This window comes from Oncorhynchus mykiss, chromosome 3, assembly GCF_013265735.2.
Source record: "Oncorhynchus mykiss isolate Arlee chromosome 3, USDA_OmykA_1.1, whole genome shotgun sequence".
NCBI lineage: Eukaryota > Metazoa > Chordata > Actinopteri > Salmoniformes > Salmonidae > Oncorhynchus > Oncorhynchus mykiss.
Window position 1 is genome coordinate 14,627,610 of NC_048567.1, and position 23,811 is coordinate 14,651,420.

Consider the following 23,811-nt stretch of genomic DNA (forward strand, 5'->3'; position numbering starts at 1 on the left):
ACCATTTCAAGGTCCTGGAGTGGCCTAGCCAGTCTCCAGATCTCAACCCCATAGAAAATCTTTGGAGGGAGTTGAAAGTCCATGTTGCCCAGCAACAGCCCCAAAACATCACTGCTCTATAGGAGATCTGCATGGAGGAATGGGCCAAAATACCAGCAACAGTGTGTGAAAACCTTGTGAAGACTTACAGAAAACATTTGACCTCTGTCATTGCCAACAAAGGGTATATAACAAAGTATTGAGAAACTTTTGTTATTGACCAAATACTTATTTTCAACCATAAGTTGCTAATAAACTCATAAAAAATCCTACAATGTGATTTTTGGGATATTCTCATTTTGTCTGTCATAGTTGAAGTGTACCTATGATGAACATTACAGGCCTCTCATCTTTTTAAGTGGGAGAACTTGCACAATTGGTGACTGACTAAATACTTTTTTTGCCCCACTGTATGTCATGCAATAAAATGCAAATTAATTACTTAAAAATCATACAATGTGATTTTCTGGATTTTTGTTTTAGATTGCGTCTCTCACAGTTGAAGTGTACCTATGATAACAATTACAGACCTCTACATGCTTTGTAAGTAGGAAAACCTGAAAATTGGCAGTGTATCAAATACTTGTTCTCCCCACTGTATGTGTAATGGTGCCATATGAACAGTATGTCTGTATGACGATGACTTGGATGATGATGACTGATGATACTTCTTATACCTGTAAACAAGTGTGCCTGATTTGAAAATACCCTGTGGTATTTCCATCCTGTCAGGTGCTGTATCATGCTCAGATGATGAGCTGCTGCCATCAGACAATGAGTGTCCCCCCAGCCGAGACCAGCCCCACCTTCGCTTCGAGATCAAAAGCGATGACGGCTTCAGTGTGGAGGCAGACAGCATAGAGGGTGAGGTTTCAGGGAGGAAAGGGCAAATGAATAGACTGCATGTGTCTTATCTGTGGAGTGTTCGTTTAGAAATGATTACATTTCCCAACACTCAAGGCAATGATTTCTGTACAAATACCCCACTATTTCTACATGTGACTAAACATAAGATTATGAAAAATGCTTGTTCTCGTACTTGGCTAGAATTAACTTGTGTAATAAACCATCTAGCACAAAATGTAGGCTAATTTCCATATGAATTACATTTGTGTGTTATCCTGTGTTACTCACACCTTACTCTCTCTCTCTCTCCATTCTTCCCCCTCCTTTCCCTCAGTGGCCTGGAGGGTAGTGATAGACTGTCCAGGGGGCGCTGGCTGGGGCCAGGCTGAGGAAGCTGTCCTTCTCTGGGATGACAGGTGTCCGTATGCTGGGCCTGCTCCACGACACGGTGGTCTTCTTGGTGGAGCAGCTCCAGGCGGCCCGCCGCTGCCATAGCCACGCCTTCCGCTTCTTTAAACAGATCAGCCAAGAGGAGGACCTGCCTGTCAACCCCTCTGGATGTGCCCGCTCTGAGGTCTACCTCGGGTCAGTGTCCCTGTGTTCTGTCCACTACAGGTGCCCTGGAAGTTAAATATAGAAATTACAAGGGAAGTTTATTTTGGAATGTAAATCAGAAATTTAGTCCAAGTTGTCTTACATACTCATCTTACATATCTTGTTAATATTTCAACCAACACTTCCTAGGTATCATGAGTCTTAGTCGAAATTTCAGAGAATTGGTGAATCACCACAAGTGTAATGGTGGAAACAGGTATTACTTTGTCCTCACCTTGCAGTTGGTCAACCCATACCACTGTCTAGCAAATGTTTAAAGAATCTGGGTTTTCCCCTCTGTAGGTGGTTTTCAACTTTAGTGAAAGCTAGTCTCTCTGTGTGGAGTATTGGTGAAATGTCTGTTTTGAATGTAGACAGCTGTCAGTGTTAACTCCAACTCCACAGTCTGAGTAAGCTGGAAATAAGACCTGTATGACGTCTATGCTGCTCCTTTCATTAACATATGAAGAGTGTGTGGGTGATGTCCACATCCCAAATTCTACACCAGTGCTGGGCAAAATAACTATGATAAAGAAAGTCTGCATACTGTAAAATTTAACGTAACACCTTGTTCCTGTCTTCTCTAACAGGAAGTCCACCTTCGACATGTTCAACTTCCTGGCTTCCCAGCACCGCCAGCTCCCTGACATCAACCCCTACGATGAGGAGGAGGATGAAGTCCCACTCAAATCCACAAGGTCAGATTACGGAGTTATGGTATGCTGGCCATTGCAAAGGAAGCTAGCTAATATCTTAAAAAATGAAACTTTGGCTTAAATACTGCAGTAGCTAGTCCATAAAATATCTTGTCTAGCGGAACATTCTTAGAACTTGTTTTACTTGGTCGCAAATGTTGTTCCTTTGAAAAACAACTTTCACATCAACAAATGATCCATTTATAAATTGGTAGACATATCAATGTATTCCTTCAGCCTGATGAGTAACAAAGGAGCCAGCTGTACAGCTACAGGTTTACACAATCGTTTTTATAGCTGTGACTAATTCACTATTGAAATGTTGTCTATTCCTGTATTTGTAACTCCCCTAAAGTGATCTTTGTGGTTGCACTAAACCATTCTGTCATTTCTGCAACTACCTCCCACAAACAAGCAATGTTACAAATGTGTTCTACCCTTGTGTCTTAGTCTCTAGTGACTCTTTTCTCAGAGTTCAATGTGAAAGGTCAGAAGCACATCGTCATCGTCTCTGCTTATCCCTTTTCTCCTAGACGTGCCACTAGTTTGGACCTCCCCATGGCCATGCACTTCAGATATCTGGAGAGGACATCTAAGGAGGCTGTAGGCGTGTACAGTTCAGCACACAACTAGTCCTGGTCCCCAGAGCCTGTGACTATGATCATGATTCTGGGCTAAAGAGCTCATGCGTTTCTCAGTGGGGTGGCCAACTGACCCCACAATAGGTCATTTGTGGTCTGTCTGGAGAGGAAGCAGTCACTGTGGTTCTCTTCAGCTGTCACAGCAAACTAGGGACAGAGTCATGGTTTATATTTCCTGCTTCTCCCTTTTTAAGTCTTCCTCAAGAAGTGTCATAGTGAAGGCTGTAATTCTGCTGCAAAATGAGTGACCTGAATTCCCATTGACTCAGCGTCAGATAATAAATACATAAAAATAAATGTCAATAAATAAATGGAATAGCCAAGGAGATTAGCTATGGAAACTGGTGTTCAATCAGTCCAGAGTGTGTTTGCGGAGATGACATAAATCCTATGGTTCATCCCAACGAGGACCTTATTTGGTGGATCCACTAATTGTGGGTTTGAATAAATACATGTTATTGATACCAACATAATACATGTTCCTTAAACCAAAACTAAGTCCCCTGTCTCTTTTCCCTCCTTCCTCCACAGGGTATCGGCTGCTACATGTTCCGTATCGATGACTTTGACGTGGTGGACGCCACGATGCGCAGCAATGCGGGGTGCTTCATCAACCACTTGTGCGAGCCCAACTGCTACTCACGCGTCATCAACGTGGAGGGCCAGAAGCACATCGTCATCTTTGCCCTGTGCAAGATCTACCAGGGCGAGGAGCTTACTGTCATGACTGTCCTGTGATGATTACAATGGGTCAGATCAGCCTGGCAATGGTTGACAACAACCAGACCTTCTCTCACCCACTAAAGAGGGGAGGAGGGAGCCCTGTCGTAAATGTTAGTAGACTTTCTCTCCCCCTCCAGTATTTAACCCAAGTAATGCTCTTTGTTAACTTTTCCCCCCGAAACTCTAACACGGTCTAATGGAACAATAATTCTAACATAAGAATGTGGGGAATGGTCAGTGGATAGCTATGGAAAATGAATGTAACATTGGTTTTAATTTTGTGATGTCATTAAACTCTATGGACAAAAAACTGTAACTTGGAAAGTAAATCCCCGTTATCTGTCAAGTTTCCATCTAATACGTTGCGCATATACTATGAAAAATGATTAAAGTATTGTTGTTAAGATATTCATGTGGTTTTAGGAGGTATAAACTGTGCATAAGTAAGTATCCAAGCCCTGAGTTAGGTCGGAGAGCATGTCAGACTGATGGAACCGTCCTTTTCGGCCAGAGTGCATGAAAAAGCTTGGTAACGAAATTAACATTAGACCAGAAAATGTGAGGCAGTAGCTACATGTTTGAAATGGTTGGAACTTTGAACCTCAACACGAGGTGAAGAAATAAACTCACCTTCCTTTAGACCAGAGAGACGGCAAGCTGCATCTCAAGACCATAGTAGTATGAATCCTGAATAATCAACACGAGGTGTAGGCGAGAAGCTCACCTCCCAGACAACCACTGAGACAGCTATCGAGTCAAATATCTAGAAAAGGGAATCTAAATGAGACTTTTCTACTAAGCTCATCACCAATGGGAACCGTCGACACGGCTGATAAGTTATCTTCCAGAGTGAACCACAGTAGAAGACGAGAAAAGGGATACCCCTTTTGGGCAATCAGAGCCATACAGTTTTCCACTGAAAGGCCAACAACCTTCCTAACGAGGGCTGGTTCCGACCGAATAAAGGAACTTGCACGTAAATATATTAATGATTTCTTATTTCAAAGGTGCAGCGATTCGTGTGCAAACTACAGTTGAAGTTGGAAGTTTACATACACTTAAGTTGGAGTCATTAAAACTAATTTTTCAACCACACCACAAATTGGTGGTTAAACCTGTTATGGCAAGTAGTTCCCTGAGGGGAACTCCACCCTCCCATTCAGCTGAAAAGGTGGCGCAGGGAATTCAAAAATATTATTTAGAAATATTTAACTTTCACACATTGACAAGTCCAATACCTCAAATGAAAGATAAACATCTTGTTCATCTACCCATCATGACCGATTTTTTTAATGTTTTACAGCGAAAACCCAACATGTATTTATGTTAGACCACCACCAAATCAAAGGGAAAACGCAGCCATTTTTTCCAGCCAAAGATAGTCACAAAAGTAGGATTAGAGATAAAATGAATCACTAACTTTTTGAAAATCTTCATCAGATGACACGTTACACAATACATTTATGTTGTGTTCGATAATATGCATATTTATATCCACAAATATTGGTTTACATTGACGCCATGTTCAGAACTGCCTCAAAAATATCCGGAGGAATTATAGAAAGCCACGCCAGATAACAGAAATACTCATCATAAACTTTGACTAAAGATACATGTTCTACATATAATTAAAGATACACTGGTTCTTAATGCAACTGCTGTGTCAGATTTTTTAAAAAACTTTACAGAAAAAGCCTACCATGCAATAATCTGAGACAGCGCTCAGACGTAAAAGTATTTCTCTGCCATGTTGGAGTCAACAGAAATACGAAATTACATCATCATTACATCATATTCCCTTACCTTTGATGATCTTTCATCAGAATGTAGTGCAAGGAGTCCTAGTTCCACAATAAATTGTTGTTTTGTTCCATAATGTCCAATACTAGTGTCCAATTAGCTGCATATGCTAACACTTTCAGCTCACGTGCCCAAAAACTGACTGCTGGTCCAGGACAACTCGCACGAAAACTTCAAAAATATATATTCCAGGTCGAATAAACTGGTCAAACTAAGTAGAGAATCAATCTTCAGGATGTTATTTTCATATATATCCAATAACGTTCCAACCGGATCATACGTTTTCAGCTGCAGCCAAATGGAACGGCGGTGGCACCCACAGAGAAATGCGCCACAGGAAAATGGCATTCTGTCGGGACAGTGACTATTTCCCCTCCAATTCGGTCAAAGTTCACAGCAAATGCTCCATTCCACATTCTACTGAATGAGGACATCTAGTGGAAGGCGTAGGAAGTGCTACCAGATCCATATCTTGTTGGGAAAGGAGGGGGGGATGACATTCAGAATTTCACTTCTTGTTTGGAAGATTGCCTGCCCTATGAGTTCTGTTATACTCACATACATAATTCAAACAGTTTAGAAATGTCTGAGTGTTTTCTATCCAATAGTAATAATAATATGCATATATTAGCAATCTAGGACAGAGTAGGATGCAGTTCACTATGGGCACGCAATTCATCCAAAGTGAAAATACTTCCCCCTATCCTCAACAAGTTCTAACTATAGCTTTGGCAAGTCGGTTAGGACATCTACTTTGTGCATGACACAAGTAATTTTCCAACAATTGTTTACAGACAGATTATTTCACAGACCCACTGTAGCACAATTCCAGTGGGTCAGAAGTTTACATAGACTAAGTTGTCTGTGCCTTTAAACAGCTTGGAAAATTCCAGAAAATTATGTCATGGCTTTAGAAGTTTCTGACATAATTTTGAGTCGATTGGAAGATCACCTGTGGATGTATTTCGAGGCCTACCTTCAAACTCATTGCCTCTGCCTGAAATAATGGGAAAATCAAAATAAATCAGCTTCAGAGAAAAAATAGTAGACCTCCACAAGTCTGATTCATCATTGGGAGCAATTCCCAAACACCTGAATGTACCACGTTCATCTGACCAACAATAGTACGCAATATAAACACCATGGGACCACGCTGCCGTCATACCACTCAGGAAGAAGATGCATTCTGTCTCCTAGAGATGAACGTACTTTGGTGCAAAAAGTGCAAATCAATCCCAGAACAACAGCAAAGGACCTTGTGAAGACGCTGGAGGAAATGGACACAAAAGTATGTATATCCACAGTAAAACGAGTTCTATATTGACATAACCTGAAAGGCCGCTCAGCAAGGAAGAAGCCACTGCTCCAAAATCGCCATAAAAAAAGCCAGACTACGGTTTGCAACTGCACATGGGGACAAAGATTGTACTTTTAGGAGAAATGTCCTATGGTCTGATGAAACAAAAATAGAACTGATTGGTCATAATGACCATCGTTATGTTTGCAGGAAAAAGGCTTGCAAGCCGAAGAACACCATCCCAACCGTGAAGCACGGGGTGGCAGCATCATGTTGTGGGGGTGCTTTGCTGCTGGAGGGACTGGTGAACTTCACAAAATAGATGGCATCATGAGGGGGGGAAATTATGTGGATATATTGAAGCAACATCTCAAGACATCAGTCAGGAAGTTAAAGCTTGGTCGCAAATGGGTCTTACAAATGGACAATGTCCCCAAGCATACTTCCAAAGTTGTGGCAAGATGGCTTAAGGACAACAAAGTCAAGGTATTGGAGTGGCCATCACAAAGCCCTGACCTCAATCCTATAGAAAATTTGTGGGCAGAACTGAAAAAGCGTGTGCGAGCAAGGAGGCCTACAAACCTGACTCAGTTACACCAGCTCTGTCAGGAGGAATGGGCCAAAATTCACCCAACTTAGTGTGGGAAGCTTGTGGAAGGCTACCCGAAATGTTTGACCCACGTTAAACAATTTAAAGGCAATGCTACTGAATACTAATTGAGTGTATGTAAACATCTGACCATCTGGGGATGTGATGAAAAAAATAAAAGCTGAAATAAAACATTCCCTCTACTATTATTCTGACATTATTTCACATTCTTAAAATAAAGTGGTGATTCTAACTGACCTAAGACATGGAATTTGTACTAAGATTAAATGTCAGGAATTGTGAAAAACTGAGTTTAGATGTATTTGGCTAAGGTGTATGTAAACTTCCGACTTCAACTGTATATGATTAATGTCAGAAAAGTTCTAAAATGTATCGAAGATAAGTATCTTTTTCTCTTTCTCTCCATGTTGTTGTGTAAAAAGCCAGTATATTGTAGAAGTCCGCTAGGGACCTTTGTCTCATGTATTAAGTGTGTATGTTATCCTGTTATTATTTAGTTAGCTAGTAAATAGACAATTAAACCCATTTGTGTAGTACTGAAGTAAGGCTGGGGTTTTTGCAGATGCATGAGGTTACAACTGTTCAGAATGATGATATGATGAGGTAATGATTAATAAGAGGACTGTTTATCGTTGAAATAGGTGTATACCTTATATGAGTTCAGTTTTCAAGATGGTAACACTTTAAACAACCTCTTCCATGGTGGCCCAAATCCTAATGAGTTAATTGTTACATAATTTAATCGGGTAACAATTAAACATAGTTAACAGATTAAATAAATAACAGTCATTATATTAATGAAACAAGTTCCCCATCAAAGACCCAGCAAGCAAGCTCAACAGCAACTATGGGGCCCAGAAATGTAGATGCTTCCTCAACTAGTGGCAGGACGACGTAGGACTGCCTCAGCCCCTGCAGGGTGAGCAAGGTGCTAGGGGAGGGGTAAGAGAGCAGAGGCAACATGGGAAGACAACAGAGGTTAATAGGCTCTGGAGGAGGAGATAATACAGGGGAAGATGAGCCACTACGAAGAGACTGAGAGAGGAACCAGGGCCAGGAGATGGGGAGCAAGAGGGAAGAGGAGCGCCACACAGAGACATGCATCAATAAGCTCACATTGGCTCCTAACCGATATGCACCTGCCAGAGGTTGGGCAAGTTCGCCACAGGAAAGAGCGGAAGAAGCTACTGTTATGGCATGGGTTTTTTCTTGAGAACAGGAAACTGAACGCTGCAGACATATTGTGGTTATGCTGGTTCTATGTTGTATGAAGGTATTTCTCATTATGTATAACGTCAATCCCTTTCTGTTGAAATATAAGGGTGGACCTGATAAGCTAGACTTGGAGAGATTTCTTATCTTTTTTTGTCAGGAGGCGGGGGATTTTTTTGGTTTTTCGACACCAATAATCATGTTGGCTCCATCCTTTCTAGTTGATCCCTTAGAGATATAGCTATCTTTACTTTAATCATTGTTTTATTTATTTGAAATTATTTTTCACAGAGCTCATCATGCGTCAGGTTGTACATATTTGCTTTCCGTTGACTGTTCAGAGAACCATGGTGCTAGATATGATGTGCCATAGACTTTGTGGCTCCTAGGTCAGAGACCCACCAAATAATACCTATTTTTCTATCCATTCTCCACTTACCTGTCACACAGACCGGGGAAGAGACCTCCATTATGTTCAGTTAAACGGTTAGATAACAGTGTCACCCTTAAAGTTTGCTGCAGCTAAATCATATCTTTAAGAACTTTCCCTTCACCATTTTTGCATGTAGCAAACACTACCCAATCCAAGAGTGATGAGTGTAGCTCTTTTTTTATTTAAAAATATATTTTATTACTATCATGGCAAATGCTGATTACCTTTTGCAATAATATTAGGCCTACTTCTTTGCAACAGTTGCACATCTTTAGTGAACGAACAAAATCCAGACTCCATATTTCTCAACAGTCAGTGGAGTTAACAAAGTACTGACTTCTCCTTCTGACATTCTCTGCCAACCACAAAGCGTGGAACACTGTCCATGTTACACCACTAAGAGATGTGTTATAAATTCTATATATACCTGACTGTGGACTGACAGCTCCCCTGTGCACTGGAGATCTCAAGCATAGCATTAGGCCAGTACTGTACTGTATGTTGCTCAGTAGGATAGCTTTAAGAGAGAATAATGTCTTGGTGTAAAACCAAGATAGGGAGAGAATGCACTCAGCACCTTAACATTTGCAGTCGTACAACTTTAGACAACGCTGTCAGTCAGTTCAGTCAGACATATTAGGACATCAAATGTACACCCTGTTGTTCACATCTTTACAATAAGAGATTGCTTGAGCTCTAGAATAGTTGTATTTATTCATGTTTCTGTTCAGATTTTGGACTGGTGAAACTAGCTGTGCTTTGTATAAATGGTGGTCTAGTGGGAAATCCTCCTCCCCTCGTTTCCTCTTTTTGTTTACTTTGTTACTTCTTCTTTCTCTTATTTGAACCTTGATGTTTGAGGACAGTTGTGTATTACATTTCAGCCTTTACACAAGACATTGTTCTAAAGCAGGTATTTTTTAATTGTTTTTGATTGTACTGGTAGAATTTTCATGGAGACTGTTTGGCAGGCCATAAAAACAGGAGAAAATCAAGTATACGAGAGAATGAGCACTGTCCTTTTGGAATTTATTACCCAGTAAGGAAGAGCTTTAGCCCATCTGCCTGCCTGACCAATCAGTGAGATGGAGCCTGTATTTCCATGTGTCAATCCTCTAACACCCTTAGCAGAGTTTGACAATAACAGGATGCATCTGTTTTTCAGGGATACAGCTATCCTTAACCTAGCTTCATTTTCCAATTAAAACCAGATGTGGGAACACCGCTCAGAGCAGGTTTCTCTATGCCCACTCCACTCCCTAACCTCTTGCCAGGATTCTACCTCAGTTGTTCTGACAAAAAAATGATGACAATAGAATTGAAGAGTAACTTGGTTTTAATGTCCTGCAGAGCTGACCTGTGTGTTCGATGAAACATGAAGTTACCATGACGATCTCTCCCAGAAATGGTTCAGAAAGCTGTATGTTCTATATGTAAGGGTTAAGTATAACTAAAGTATAAAAGACAAAACAAGAAAATGTGTGAACTTGTCTTTGTTACCTTGAGTTTGTAAATAATTGTATACATATTTCTAAACCCGTTAAATTTTTCTATGCACTTTTTTTATTTTATGTTATATGCCTAAAATAAGACTTGGTCATTCGAAAAGAGAATTAAACAAATAAATGCTGATATGTCATTTATATAACATGCAATGTATAAATAAAGCAATATCATTGGTTGGTGATAATACATTTGACATAAGATGATTAGTTGGCCACGGTTGGAAACTTGGCCTGGACACCGGGTTTACCATCCTTGCTTTAAGTGCCATGTTATCGAAGATACAGTGCATTGCGAAAGTATTCGGCCCCCTTGAACTTTGCGACCTTTTGCCACATTTCAGGCTTCAAACATAAATATATAAAACTATTTTTTTGTGAAGAATCAACAACAAGTGGGACACAATCATGAAGTGGAACGACATTTATTGGATATTTCAAACTTTTTTAACAAATCAAAAACTGAAAAATTGGGCGTGCAAAATTATTCAGCCCCTTTACTTTCAGTGCAGCAAACTCTCTCCAGATGTTCAGTGAGGATCTCTGAATGATCCAATGTTGACCTAAATGACTAATGATGATAAATACAATCCACCTGTGTGTAATCAAGTCTCCGTATAAATGCACCTGCACTGTGATAGTCTCAGAGGTCCGTTAAAAGCGCAGAGAGCATCATGAAGAACAAGGAACACACCAGGCAGGTCCGAGATACTGTTGTGAAGAAGTTTAAAGCCGGATTTGGATACAAAAAGATTTCCCAAGCTTTAAACATCCCAAGGAGCACTGTGCAAGCGATAATATTGAAATGGAAGGAGTATCAGACCACTGCAAATCTACCAAGACCTGGCCGTCCCTCTAAACTTTCAGCTCATACAAGGAGAAGACTGATCAGAGAAGCAGCCAAGAGGCCCATGATCACTCTGGATGAACTGCAGAGATCTACAGCTGAGGTGGGAGACTCTGTCCATAGGACAACAATCAGTCGTATATTGCACAAATCTGGCCTTTATGGAAGAGTGGCAAGAAGAAAGCCATTTCTTAAAGATATCCATAAAAAGTGTTGTTTAAAGTTTGCCACAAGCCACCTGGGAGACACACCAAACATGTGGAAGAAGGTGCTCTGGTCAGATGAAACCAAAATTGAACTTTTTGGCAACAATGCAAAACGTTATGTTTGGCGTAAAAGCAACACAGCTCATGACCCTGAACACACCATCCCCACTGTCAAACATGGTGGTGGCAGCATCATGGTTTGGGCCTGCTTTTCTTCAGCAGGGACAGGGAAGATGGTTGGAGCCAAATACAGGACCATTCTGGAAGAAAACCTGATGGAGTCTGTGCAAAAGACCTGAGACTGGGACAGAGATTTGTCTTCCAACAAGACAATGATCCAAAACATAAAGCAAAATCTACAATGGAATGGTTCAAAAATAAACATATCCAGGTGTTAGAATGGCCAAGTCAAAGTCCAGACCTGAATCCAATCGAGAATCTGTGGAAAGAACTGAAAACTGCTGTTCACAAATGCTCTCCATCCAACCTCACTGAGCTCGAGCTGTTTTGCAAGGAGGAATGGGAAAAAATGTCAGTCTCTCGATGTGCAAAACTGATAGACATACCCCAAGCGACTTACAGCTGTAATCGCAGCAAAAGGTGGCGCTACAAAGTATTAACTTAAGGGGGCTGAATAATTTTGCACGCCCAATTTTTCAGTTTTTGATTTGTTAAAAAAGTTTGAAATATCCAATAAACTTCATGATTGTGTCCCACTTGTTGTTGATTCTTCACAAAAAAATACAGTTGTATATCTTTATGTTTGTAGCCTGAAATGTGGCAAAAGGTCGCAAAGTTCAAGGGGGCCGAATACTTTCGCAATGCACTGTAAATATCTTTTTTGAACCTTAATGCAAAGGAGCAGTGTTCCCAATCACTGCATTGGGACTTCGGTGTCACCCAGGAAAGCATGCCTTCTACTGGCCCTCCGGTTATAATGTTTAAGAAGGCATTTCTGCCACAAAAAAATGCCTCTCCTGTGAAGTCGTGACATACGCCTAGTTTCCTGAAACGAGTCACATATCTGTGAGTTGGCAGGGGGTAGAGACTCGCAGTTGTATCTGGATGGAGAAATCTTTTCCGGACCCAACACAGAACACATCCAGACTAGAACACCTTAAGCAAGCTGAGCTTGGTGAGCACCACCACTGCGTCGTTCCGGTCCATCTCTCTCAGCAACCTGGCCAGGTGTCCTACAGTCCACTCTGGGTGTTTGGTGGTGACCCCCTCCAGCACGGCCCTCAGGGGGCTCTTGCTCTCCCTCAGGGAGTAGGTGTAGGTAATCCAGGTGGCGGGGAAGGAGCAACGAGATGCTAGGTGGCTGGTGTTCTTCACCCCAGGGCTCTCCGGGTCCAGCAAGATCACAAGCTCTTCTAGAACATCCAGGTTGTCCAGAACCGTCTGCAGTGGCGCAGACTGGAGGTCAGAACCTGGTAAGACATGGGGAAATATCACTACGGGTGAGTGACGCGTCTGGAATGCTGACTTGTGTCAATCCAGAGCCAAATACGTAAATCAAGTATTAATGGGTCGTTCCACTAAATGAGTCCCTTTTGGGTAGTGTAACTTGGTCAAGAAAAACCTGAGTTCCCCTCATTTTAACATTCTGTCATGAAGTGCACACGGTCAACTTAATAAAATACATGATTTCCCATCTCAAGAGGTTAAATAAAATAACTACTATATTAAGTGACTAATAAAGTAACAGGGTTGACAATTTCATCTTAAATTATACATAAATCTCCTTTTGACAGGGTGAATGGAAGCTTGTGTGTAACAGGGAGGGGCAATTGAATACAAGCTTCACAATGTAAATTGTTGGGTAACAGGGTTGACGTGTTCTGCTCTACCCACTCAGTTTTCAACCTCAAAACACCATAAAATTGACAGTAGAACCAGCTCACCTGCTTTTACACTATGATTTGACTATTAGATGTTCAATGTTTCTTTTGAAGCAATTACTTAAAGGAACAGTTTAACATCTTTTCAGTCTTCATTGAATTATCCATGTGGTCTACATTAAAGGGCACTTCATTTAATATAACAGACTTTTCAAATTAAATATGGGGCATAATTTCTACTTAAAATATGAAAGACAAAAGGGACCCATTTTGTGGAACCACCCACATGGGAGATTTGTGCTGAAATTCGAGTGGCGCACTGAAACCTCCCGCCTTTTTGCAACTTATGGAAGAGTAGTGATGTAGAGGTTCTGGTAATACCAATGAATGACTGGTAGTAGCTCTATTAGTAATAGCACTTGATAACTCACTCAAAATGTCCTCTAGGCTACTGGTCTCTGACTGTAGCAGAGCAACCTCTTCATTGACAGCTGCTGTTGTCTTATTGCTCCGTGACCGTTGGTGGGTATTCTCCTTATCTGTGTCAAACCACAACCATTCAAACATAGGACAGGAAAAAAGTGCTTTTTACACAGAGTACGGCAAATGGAAGAGCTAAAGCAGTTTTAAGCAGCCTGACAGTTTTCATTTTTTATTCTCCCTAATGCTCATCATCCTGCTCACCTCTGAAGCAAAAAGGTCTTGATCTTTTCCTTCTCGTCTTAATATAGATGAATAAGAGAAATGCAAGTACAGAGAAAACCAAGACGACAGTAAGCACTATCCCTGAAAGAACACAGAGGAGCGTGACAATGAGCAGTTAGACATGTTCAGCAGTATCCTAACAAAACAGTTTAGTCATCTTTTTGAATGGTGAAGGACTGGTATTATCAAACTCAGTACCTTTTAAATTACTTCTAAAATGGCTCATATTTGGGGGTTGGAACTTACATGCAGTCTGATGGTTGACCTGTGAAGTTGCAGAATCACCATGTAATCTTGGATCAATGTGTTTGGCTGTGGTGGGATTTGATGTTGACACTTGGAACCTTAATGTTGTTGACCGTTGGACCTGTTGAGTCTGAAATTGACGTGAAGTCAACATATTAACTTTGTCATTCCTAATGTAATACATTTGTTTTGTTTGCTCATTGCCTTATTGAGAAGACATTGACCAAAATTGAAAACATTTGTGAATAAATATCCTCCCTGGGGAACTGTTGTTGATGTATTTAGTCCACAGATTAATAACAGCCATGATACATTTTAGAGTGGTCTTCAAAGTCTAGCACACAAACGCTCTTCATCCGCTTCATCATCATAGGTGAAACTCACCGTGGTACTCAGGGCTCCTTTCCAACACCGTGTCTGGTCCCTAGACATAGGGTCTACAGTTAAACATTTTACTCAAACAACCAAGCACCCATAGTTTCAGCACCAGATTGAAAACAAATGGCCATCCTTTCTTTTCCTATCAAGATTTGAAGCTATCCCAGAGATAATTTGCGCTCACCTCGCTACGCAGCATTGCGTGTCTGTCGTTGCGTTGCATTCGGACAGCCTTTGAAGATTTGGAGCGCAGCGAAAACAAGGTTGGCATTTCACGAAGCTCCCGTTATTGAAGCTCTGGGCGGCACACGGTCGATACGGTGTTTCCGATATTCCCCCATCATCCTGCCTGCCACAGTTTGGACTAAATTCGTACCCTGGTAAAAAATGTATCATTGTTTGTAGACTACAAGTGTCCGCTGTGCACAGAAGAACATCAAAACGTAGCAACATCGAAATCTTTATTTTAAATTAAGTTATCTTTGCAGCATGTCGAGTTTACCTGGTCGGATCGGATTATGTTGATGACATGGCACACATGTATTACTCAACTCATCCCAAAATGTATCCAAGTCATGAGCGCAATTATGAGAATAGTGGTCCATTTCGTTCAGAGAAGACGTAAGGAATAGACTAAGCTCTGTTAGTGGAAGCGAAACAGCAACCCTCAGTCTCAGTAATTCAGTGTTGCCAACTCCTCAGTAAGGAATGCAGCTATTGGCTGTCCTAAAAGTCGCCAAATGACGCCATCGCCGAATTTGCATAATTGACCATGTGCATGTAATTGTGATGGACGCTGTAGAAGAGAGGAATAATGTCGTGGGGAGAGACAAAAAGTGAGTAAAAAACACCCTAAATATGTTTTGAACTACAAATGAACTTTCTTCTTTAATGTCACAATTCCAACCCTCCTCCTTTATCTGGGCTTGGGACCTGCAAAAGAGACACTGACCGAGTTACTGATTTTATTTTTAATTTTTTAATTTTTGTTTTCTATATTCCCTCCCTGAATGTAAGCCTGGGAGGGATCAGCCAGCGGCGGCTGAACATCTCCTGCTCTGACTGCAGCTGGGAGGGATTACTGCGCGAGGACTGGGCCACCTGTCAGTGCTTTGGGATGGGGGTGCGGCCCAAGGCAGCACCCGCAACTCTTTGAGAAGAGTAAGAACAATATGTACTTTCACATCAGAGTCTCCAAAAGTCTCCAATAACACCAGAAAAAGTAGCTAGATTTGTCGCTAGTCGCTTTTTTGAAACTGTGTTGCTAGAGGGGTCTGAATACTCGCTAAATATAGCGACCGAGTCGATAAGTTGGCAACACTGCTCAGTATGTTTCGACCTTGTATCGGATTCTGTCTGGACCGAAAGTGTATGGCATGTCATCCTATTTCTGTCCAGACAGCATCAGATAGGCCTATATGGGCTACATATAGAGGGCGGTGTTTCTCTCGCTCGGATGCTTTACATTTTATTCAGGCTTTAAGGGCTTTATTGGCATTGGAAACATGTTAACATTGCCAAAGCAAGTGAAGTAGATAATAAACAAGCGAAGTTCCAAAAGAATAAAGACATTTCAAATGTCACATTGTGTCTATATACAGTGTTGTTACGATGTGCAAATAGTTAAATTACAAAAGGGAAAATAAAAAAAAAACATAAATATGGGTTGTATTTACGATGGTGTTTGTTCTTCACTGGTTTCCCTTTTCTTGTGGCAACAGGTCACAAATCTTGCTGCTGTGATGGCACACTGTGGTATTTCACCCAATAGATATGGGAGTTTATCAAAATTGGGTTTGTTTTTTAATTCTTTGTGGATCATTGTAATCTGAGGGAAATATGTGTGTCTAAAATGGTCATACATTTGGCAGGAGATTAGGAAGTGCAGCTCAGTTTCCACCTCATTTTGTGGGCAGTGTGCACATAGCCTGTTTTCTGTACATTGTCAAAGCTTTCCTTAAGTTTGGGTCAGTCACAATGGTCAGATATTCTGCCACTGTGTACTCTCTGTTTAGGGCCAAATAGCATTCTAGTTTGCTTCGTTTTTTAAAAATTCTTTCCAATGTGTCAAGTAATTATCTTTTTGTTTTTTCATGATTTGGTTGTGTCTAATTGTGTTGCTGTCCTGGAGGTCTGTGGGGTCTGTTTGTGTTTGTGCTTTCTTTGGCGATATCGTTTCAGCACAGATGAAGCGAGAGTGCTCACTCTCACCAAAATCTGTCCAGAATAAGCCCAATTAGTTTCTATGGGAATAATATGCAGACCTAAACTTGTCGCCTGACTTCCCGCCTTTGGAACAAAGACTCCCATTTTAAGGGCGGAGACATAAACATCTCATCATTATATACAGATCTCTGGTTTCAGCACCTTGCAAATTGGATAGTTGGTGGGTGAAAAGTGCACTGTTAGGATGCTTGATTGCCCTAAAGTAAATTGATGTTACACCAAAATTATATAATTACTCCTGTCTAAATAATATAATTAAAATACTTCACCAGAGAGCATGACATTGCCACAGAGGATCATTTGTTTATTTTTTATCTGTGGATTGCTTCAAATCACAAGTGTGTTTGTGAAGCCCCAATTTGGGTAGTGCATGTGTGGCAGTAGGTCTAGCTGATTGAGTTACAACTGTCAGTGAAAAGCGTCTAAAACGTGTGAACATAATGTGCCTTGAGTGTCATTTAAAATGTTGCAACAAGAAGAAGGAGAGCGTTGTGTGGCGACGATATGGTGCTTCTCTCTCCAGAATGCATTCACATGTAGGAAAGTGCCCATTTGGCAATGGCTTATTTCTTATTGTCTTAACTCACCAGGTACACCACAAATACAGTGCATTCGGAAAGTATTCAGACCCCTTGACTTTTTCCACATTTTGTTCCATTACAGCCTTATTCTAAAATGGGTTGAATCATCCCCCCACCCCTCATCAATCAACACGCAATACCCCATAAAGAAAAAGCAAAAATAGGTTTTTAGATTTTTTTTGCAGGAGGTCCGATGAAAAAACGTGTCACTGTATGGAAATCAAAGGCCCGTCCAACTGATTCGTTCTGCTGCCAGCCCTGGAAAAGGGTAGGAGGGTTGGCTTGTGGGAGGTGGCTACGTGGCAGTAGATAGAGCTCAACTACATTAGGCCTCTGCTTATTTATTCAATATGAGATATATACTCAAGCAGCCCAAATCTGATCTTTTGCTCAATTATGGGCAAAACAGCTGAGCCAATTAAGACCAATTGATTTTAAAAAAAAGATCAGAATTGGGCTGCCTGTGTAAATGCAGTCTACGTTATTTGTTCATCTTATTCATTAGTTAAAGGCAGTTGAGGATCCTCAGAGGAGGAAGTGGAGGACCATCCTCTTCAGTGAATTTCATAAAAATAAAAACAGTAGCCTCAACAGCACCCTCTGGTGTAGCACCATGGTGTAGCCAGGGCAAATTTAGTTTCCATCCTCTGGGCACATTGACTTCAATACATAACCTAGTAGGCTTGTGGGTCTCACTTCCTTCCATAGAGTTACACAGTAATTATGACAACTTCCGGAGGACCTCATCCAACCTAGCAGAGCTCTTGCAGCATGAACTGACATGTTGTCCACCCAATCAAAGGATCAGAGAATGAATCTAGTACTGAAAGCATAAGCTAGAGCCAGCTAGTACTGCAGTGCATAAAATGTTGTGAGTAGTTGACTCAAAAAGAGAAAAACAATAGTATAACAGTTTTGAACAAATTAATTTATTCCTAAATTAAGGAGACGCAAGAGAGAGAGAGAGAGAGAGCTATATTTTGTTGTATTTTTGTTTTACTTTCACCTTCACTAAACTAGCAAATGCAGCTAGCTAGTTTAGCCTACTCAAACACCTGGCTCAAACAGAGAGGGATGCTAGGTTAGCTAGCTGGATATGGCTATCAAACACTGGAACTCTTCCAAGTCGAAGTAAGCTTTTGGTTTTATTAATTTATTGCCACCGGGGCCCGCCGATGTAGCTGCTTACTATACACTATACTGCATGTTTGTAGCGTGTTAGTTCTAGTAGCTATGTTGACTATGATGTTAATATGGTGAAAACGATGTAGGCTGTGTGTAGCGGTTAAAATTTCTTAGGGATAGGTGTCCCGTCAACGGGACAGTTGTAAATCATGCAGCGCCGTGTGTCACGATCGCAGATTTTAGAGAAACAACAAATGTCGGTTGTCTTATACCGGCTGAAAGCATAAAATCTTGTTAATATATCTACACTGTCCAATTTACAATAGGAGGAGGAGAGCTCCTAACAACAAAACACTTTTTTCACCGCGATAGGTTTGATAAATTCAACTCTGAAGGTGAAATGTGTACTTACATTCTGAAATCTTGCTCTGATTTATCGTCCCAAGGGTCCCAGAGATACCATGAAGTGTCGTTTTCTTAGATAAAATCATTTTTCATATCCTAAAAAGGTCCATATAGCATGCATGATCGATTTTGTATTTCCATTCGTTCAGCTCCCCCCCCCCCCCCCGCAGCTACTCGCCCAAGCCTCCCCAGCTTCTTCTTCACCCAAATCCAGATAACAGATGTTCTAAAAGAGTTGCAAAACCTGAACCCGTACAAATCAGCTGGGCTACACAATCTGGACAGTCTTTTTCTAAAACTATCCACCGCCATTGTTGCAACCCCTATTACCAGCCTGTTCAACCTCTCTTTCGTATCGTCCGAGATCCCTAAAGATTTGAAAGCTGCCGCGGTCATCCCCCTCTTCAAAGGGGGTGACACCCTAGACCCAAACGGTTACAGACCTACAGTGCCTTGCGAAAGTATTCGGCCCCCTTGAACTTTGCGACCTTTTGCCACATTTCAGGCTTCAAACATAAATATATAAAACTGTATTTTTTTGTGATGAATCAACAACAAGTGGGACACATTCATGAAGTGGAACGACATTTATTGGATATTTCAAACTTTTTTAACAAATCAAAAACTGAAAAATTGGGCGTGCAAAATTATTCAGCCTCCTTAAGTTAATACTTTGTAGCGCCACCTTTTGCTGCGATTACAGCTGTAAGTCGCTTGGGGTATGTCTCTATCAGTTTTGCACATCGAGAGACTGAAATTTTTTCCCATTCCTCCTTGCAAAACAGCTCGAGCTCAGTGATGTTGGATGGAGAGCATTTGTGAACAGCAGTTTTCAGTTCTTTCCACAGATTCTCGATTGGATTCAGGTCTGGACTTTGACTTGGCCATTCTAACACCTGGATATGTTTATTTTTGAACCATTCCATTGTAGATTTTGCTTTATGTTTTGGATCATTGTCTTGTTGGAAGACAAATCTCCGTCCCAGTCTCAGGTCTTTTGCAGACTCCATCAGGTTTTCTTCCAGAATGGTCCTGTATTTGGCTCCATCCATCTTCCCATCAATTTTAACCATCTTCCCTGTCCCTGCTGAAGAAAAGCAGGCCCAAACCATGATGCTGCCACCACCATGTTTGACAGTGGGGATGATGTGTTCAGCTGTGTTGCTTTTACGCCAAACATAACGTTTTGCATTGTTGCCAAAAAGTTCTATTTTGGTTTCATCTGACCAGAGCACCTTCTTCCACATGTTTGGTGTGTCTCCCAGTGGCTTGTGGCAAACTTTAAACAACACTTTTTATGGAAATCTTGGGAAATCTTTTTGTATCCAAATCCGGCTTTAAACTTCTTCACAACAGTATCTCGGACCTGCCTGGTGTGTTCCTTGTTCTTCATGATGCTCTCTGCGCTTTTAACGGACCTCTGAGACTATCACAGTGCAGGTGCATTTATACGGAGACTTGATTACACACAGGTGGATTGTATTTATCATCATTAGTCATTTAGGTCAACATTGGATCATTCAGAGATCCTCACTGAACTTCTGGAGAGAGTTTGCTGCCCTGAAAGTAAAGGGGCTGAATAATTTTGCACACCCAATTTTTCAGTTTTTGATTTGTTAAAAAAGTTTGAAATATCCAATAAATGTCGTTCCACTTCATGATTGTGTCCCACTTGTTGTTGATTCATCACAAAAAAATACAGTTTTCTATCTTTATGTTTGAAGCCTGAAATGTAGCAAAAGGTCACAAAGTTCAAGGGGGCCGAATACTTTCGCAAGGCATTGTATATCCATCCTGCCCTGCCTATCTAAAGTCTTAGAAAGCCAAGTAAATAAACAGATCACTGACCATTTAGAATCCCACCGTACCTTCTCCGCTGTGCAATCCGGTTTCCGAGCCAGTCACGGTGCGCCTCAACCACGCTGAAGGTCCTAAACGATATCATAACTTCCATCAATAAAATACATTACTGTGCAGCTGTCTTCATCAACCTGGCCAAGGCTTTCGACTCTGTCAATCACCGTATTCTTATCGGCAGACTCAGTAGCCTTGGTTTTTCTAATGACTGCCTTGCCTGGTTCACCAACTACTTTGCAGACAGAGTTCAGTGTGTCAAATCGGAGGGCATGTTGTCCGGACCTCTGGCAGTCTCTATGGGGGTACCACAGGGTTCAATTCTTGGACCGACTCTTTTCTCTGTATATGTCAATGATGTCGCTCTTGCTGCGGACGATTCCCTGATCCACCTCAACGCAGATGACACCATTCTGTATACTTCTGGCCCTCCCTTGGACACATTGCTAACTAACCTCCAAATGAGCTTCAATGTCATACAACACTCCTTCCGTGGCCTCCAACTGCTCTTAAATGCTAGTAAAACCAAATGCATGCTTTTCAACCATTCGCTGCCCGCACCTGCCTGCCCGACTAGCATCACCACCCTGGACGGTTCCGATCTAGAATATGTGGACAACTACAAATACCTAGGTGTCTGGTTAGACTGTAAACTCTCCTTCCAGACTCATATTAAACATCTCCAATCCAAAATCAAATCTAGAATCGGCTTTCTATTTCGCAACAAAGCCTCCTTCACTCACGCCGCCAAACTTACCCTCGTAAAACTGACTATCCTACCGATCCTCGACTTCGGCGATTATCATCTACAAAATAGCCTCCAATACTCTACTCAGCAAACTGGACGCAGTCTATCACAGTGCCATCCGTTTTGTTACCAAATCACTTTATACCACCCACCACTGCGACCTGTATGTTCTAGTTGGCTGGCCCTCGCTACATATTCATCACCAGACTCACTGGCTCCAGGTCATCTATAAGTCTATGCTAGGTAAAGCTCTGCCTTATCTCAGTTCACTGGTCACGATAACAACACCCACCCGTAGCACACGTTCCAGCAGGTATATCTCACTGATCATCCCCAAAGCCAACACCTCATTTGGCCGCCTTTCCTTCGAGTTCTCTGCTGCCAGTGACTGGAACGAATTGCAAAAATCGCTGAAGTTGGAGACTTTTATTTCCCTCACCAACTTTAAACATCAGCTATCTGAGCAGCTAACCGATCGCTGCAGCTCTACATAGTCCATCTGTAAATAGCCCACCCAATGTACCTACCTCATCCCCATATTGTTTTTATTTTATTTACTTTTTTGCTATTTTGCACACCAGTATCTCTACTTGCACATCATCATCTGCTAATTTATCACTCCAGTGTTAATCTGCTAAATTGTAATTAATCGCTCCTATGGCCTATTTGTTGCCTACCTCCTCATGCCTTTTGCACACACTGTATATAGACTTTATTTTTTTCTACTGCGTCATTGACTTGTTTATTGTGTTATTGGCTCGTTTATTGTTTACTCCATGTGTAACTCTGTTGTTGTCTGTCACACTGCTTTGTTTTATCTTGGCCAGGTTGCAGTTGTAATTGAGAACTTGTTCTCAACTAGCCTACCTTAAATAAAGGTGAAATAAAAAATTAAATAAAACTTGCGAAGAAAGGAATCTGGGAAAATCTAACCCTAAACGTTGTTTCAACCAGTCAAATCACGTTCGTATGTATTCCTCAGAGATCCTAGAATGGAACCATACTTCACTATATCATTAGGAGTGTAGTATATCCTATAAGATACCAAAATTGGTCAGAGAGCGACGCCTTAATGGCGCGCCGATGACACAGGCAGTCTACACTTGATTGACTGTAACTTTGTCAAATAAGCACCAATCGGGGTCAAGGAAAACTAGCTACAGTTGAAGTTGGAAGTTTACATACACCTTAGCCAAATACATTTAAACTCAGCTTTTCACAATTCCTGACATTTAAACCTAGTACAAATTCCATGTCTTAGGTCAGTTAGGATCACCACTTTATTTTAAGAATGTGAAATGTCAGAATAATAGTAGAGAGAATGATGTATTTCAGCTTTTATTTCTTTCATCACATTCCCAGTGGGTCAGAAGTTTACATACACTCAATTAGTGTTTGGTAGCATTGCCTTAAACAATTTAAACTTAGGTCAAACGATTTGGGTAGCCTATCACAAGTTTCTCACAAGTTGGGTTTATTTTGGCCCATTCCTCCGGACAGAGCTGGTGTAACTGAGTCAGGTTTGTAGGCCTCCTTGCTTGCACACACTTTTTCAGTTCTGCCCATACATTTTCTATAGGATTGAGGTCAGGGCTTTGTGATGGCCACTCCAATAGCTTGACTTTGTTGTCCTTAAGCCATTTTCCTACAACTTTGGAATTATGCTTGTGGTCATTGTCCACTTGGAAGACCCATTTGCGACCAAGCTTTAACTTCCTGACTGATGTATTGAGATGTTGCTTCAATATATCCACATAATTTCCCCCCCTCATGATGCCATCTATTTTGTGGAGTGCACCAGTCCCTCCTGCAGCATACCACCCCCACAACATGATCCTGCCACCCTTGTGCTTCACGGTTGGGATGGTGTTCTTCGGCTTGCCAGCCACCCCTTTTCCCTCCAAACATAACGATGGTCATTATGACCAAACATTTCTATTTTTGTTTAATCAGACCAGAGGACATTTCTCCAAAAAGTACGATCTTTGTCCCCATGTGCAGTTGCAAACCGTAGTCTGACTTTTTTATGGCGGTTTTAGAGTGACTTTTTCCTTGCTAAGAGGCCTTTCAGGTTATGTCGATATAGGACTCGTTTTACTGTGGATATAGATACTTTTGTACCTGTTTCCTCCAGCATCTTCACAAGGTCCTTTGCTGTTGTTCTGGAATTGATTTGCACTTTTCACACCAAAGTACGTTCATCTCTAGGAGACAGAATGCATCTCCTTCCTGAGCGGTATGACAGCTGCGTGGTCCC

At 41.4% G+C, this 23,811-nt stretch overlaps 2 protein-coding genes across 2 annotated transcripts; one reads left to right on the top strand and one right to left on the bottom strand.

Annotated features, from left to right (window-relative positions):
• Positions 1-1,274: 1,274 nt before the first annotated feature.
• LOC110503699 (histone-lysine N-methyltransferase 2B-like) lies at positions 1,275-3,553 on the top strand. The gene is made up of 4 exons (XM_021582164.1): positions 1,275-1,470; positions 2,070-2,177; positions 2,708-2,783; positions 3,347-3,553. The coding sequence occupies exons 1-4, from the start codon at positions 1,295-1,297 to the stop codon at positions 3,551-3,553; spliced, it is 567 nt and encodes a 188-aa protein (XP_021437839.1). The 5' UTR covers positions 1,275-1,294.
• An 8,606-nt stretch (positions 3,554-12,159) lies between these two features.
• LOC110510719 (IGF-like family receptor 1) lies at positions 12,160-15,300 on the bottom strand. The gene is made up of 7 exons (XM_021591970.2): positions 15,118-15,300; positions 14,800-14,992; positions 14,622-14,661; positions 14,238-14,367; positions 13,971-14,072; positions 13,718-13,825; positions 12,160-12,875 (listed from the first exon to the last, which is right to left on the bottom strand). Exons 1-7 carry the CDS (start codon positions 15,218-15,220, stop codon positions 12,553-12,555), a joined length of 999 nt encoding a protein of 332 aa, XP_021447645.2. The 5' UTR covers positions 15,221-15,300; the 3' UTR covers positions 12,160-12,552.
• Between the last annotated feature and the right edge of the window lie 8,511 nt (positions 15,301-23,811).

Coding starts and splice junctions, on each gene's coding strand:
- LOC110503699 (XM_021582164.1), top strand. CDS start 1,295: ATGACAGGTGTCCGTATGCTGGGCCTGCTCCACGACACGGTGGTCTTC. Junction 1,471..2,069: donor CGCTCTGAGGTCTACCTCGG/GTCAGTGTCCCT, acceptor CTTCTCTAACAG/GAAGTCCACCTTCGACATGT. Junction 2,784..3,346: donor CATCTAAGGAGGCTGTAGGC/GTGTACAGTTCA, acceptor CTTCCTCCACAG/GGTATCGGCTGCTACATGTT.
- LOC110510719 (XM_021591970.2), bottom strand. CDS start 15,220: ATGGACCACTATTCTCATAATTGCGCTCATGACTTGGATACATTTTGG. Junction 14,993..15,117: donor ACATAATCCGATCCGACCAG/GTAAACTCGACA, acceptor ATTTTTTACCAG/GGTACGAATTTAGTCCAAAC. Junction 12,876..13,717: donor TAGCCTAGAGGACATTTTGA/GTGAGTTATCAA, acceptor ATGTCTTACCAG/GTTCTGACCTCCAGTCTGCG.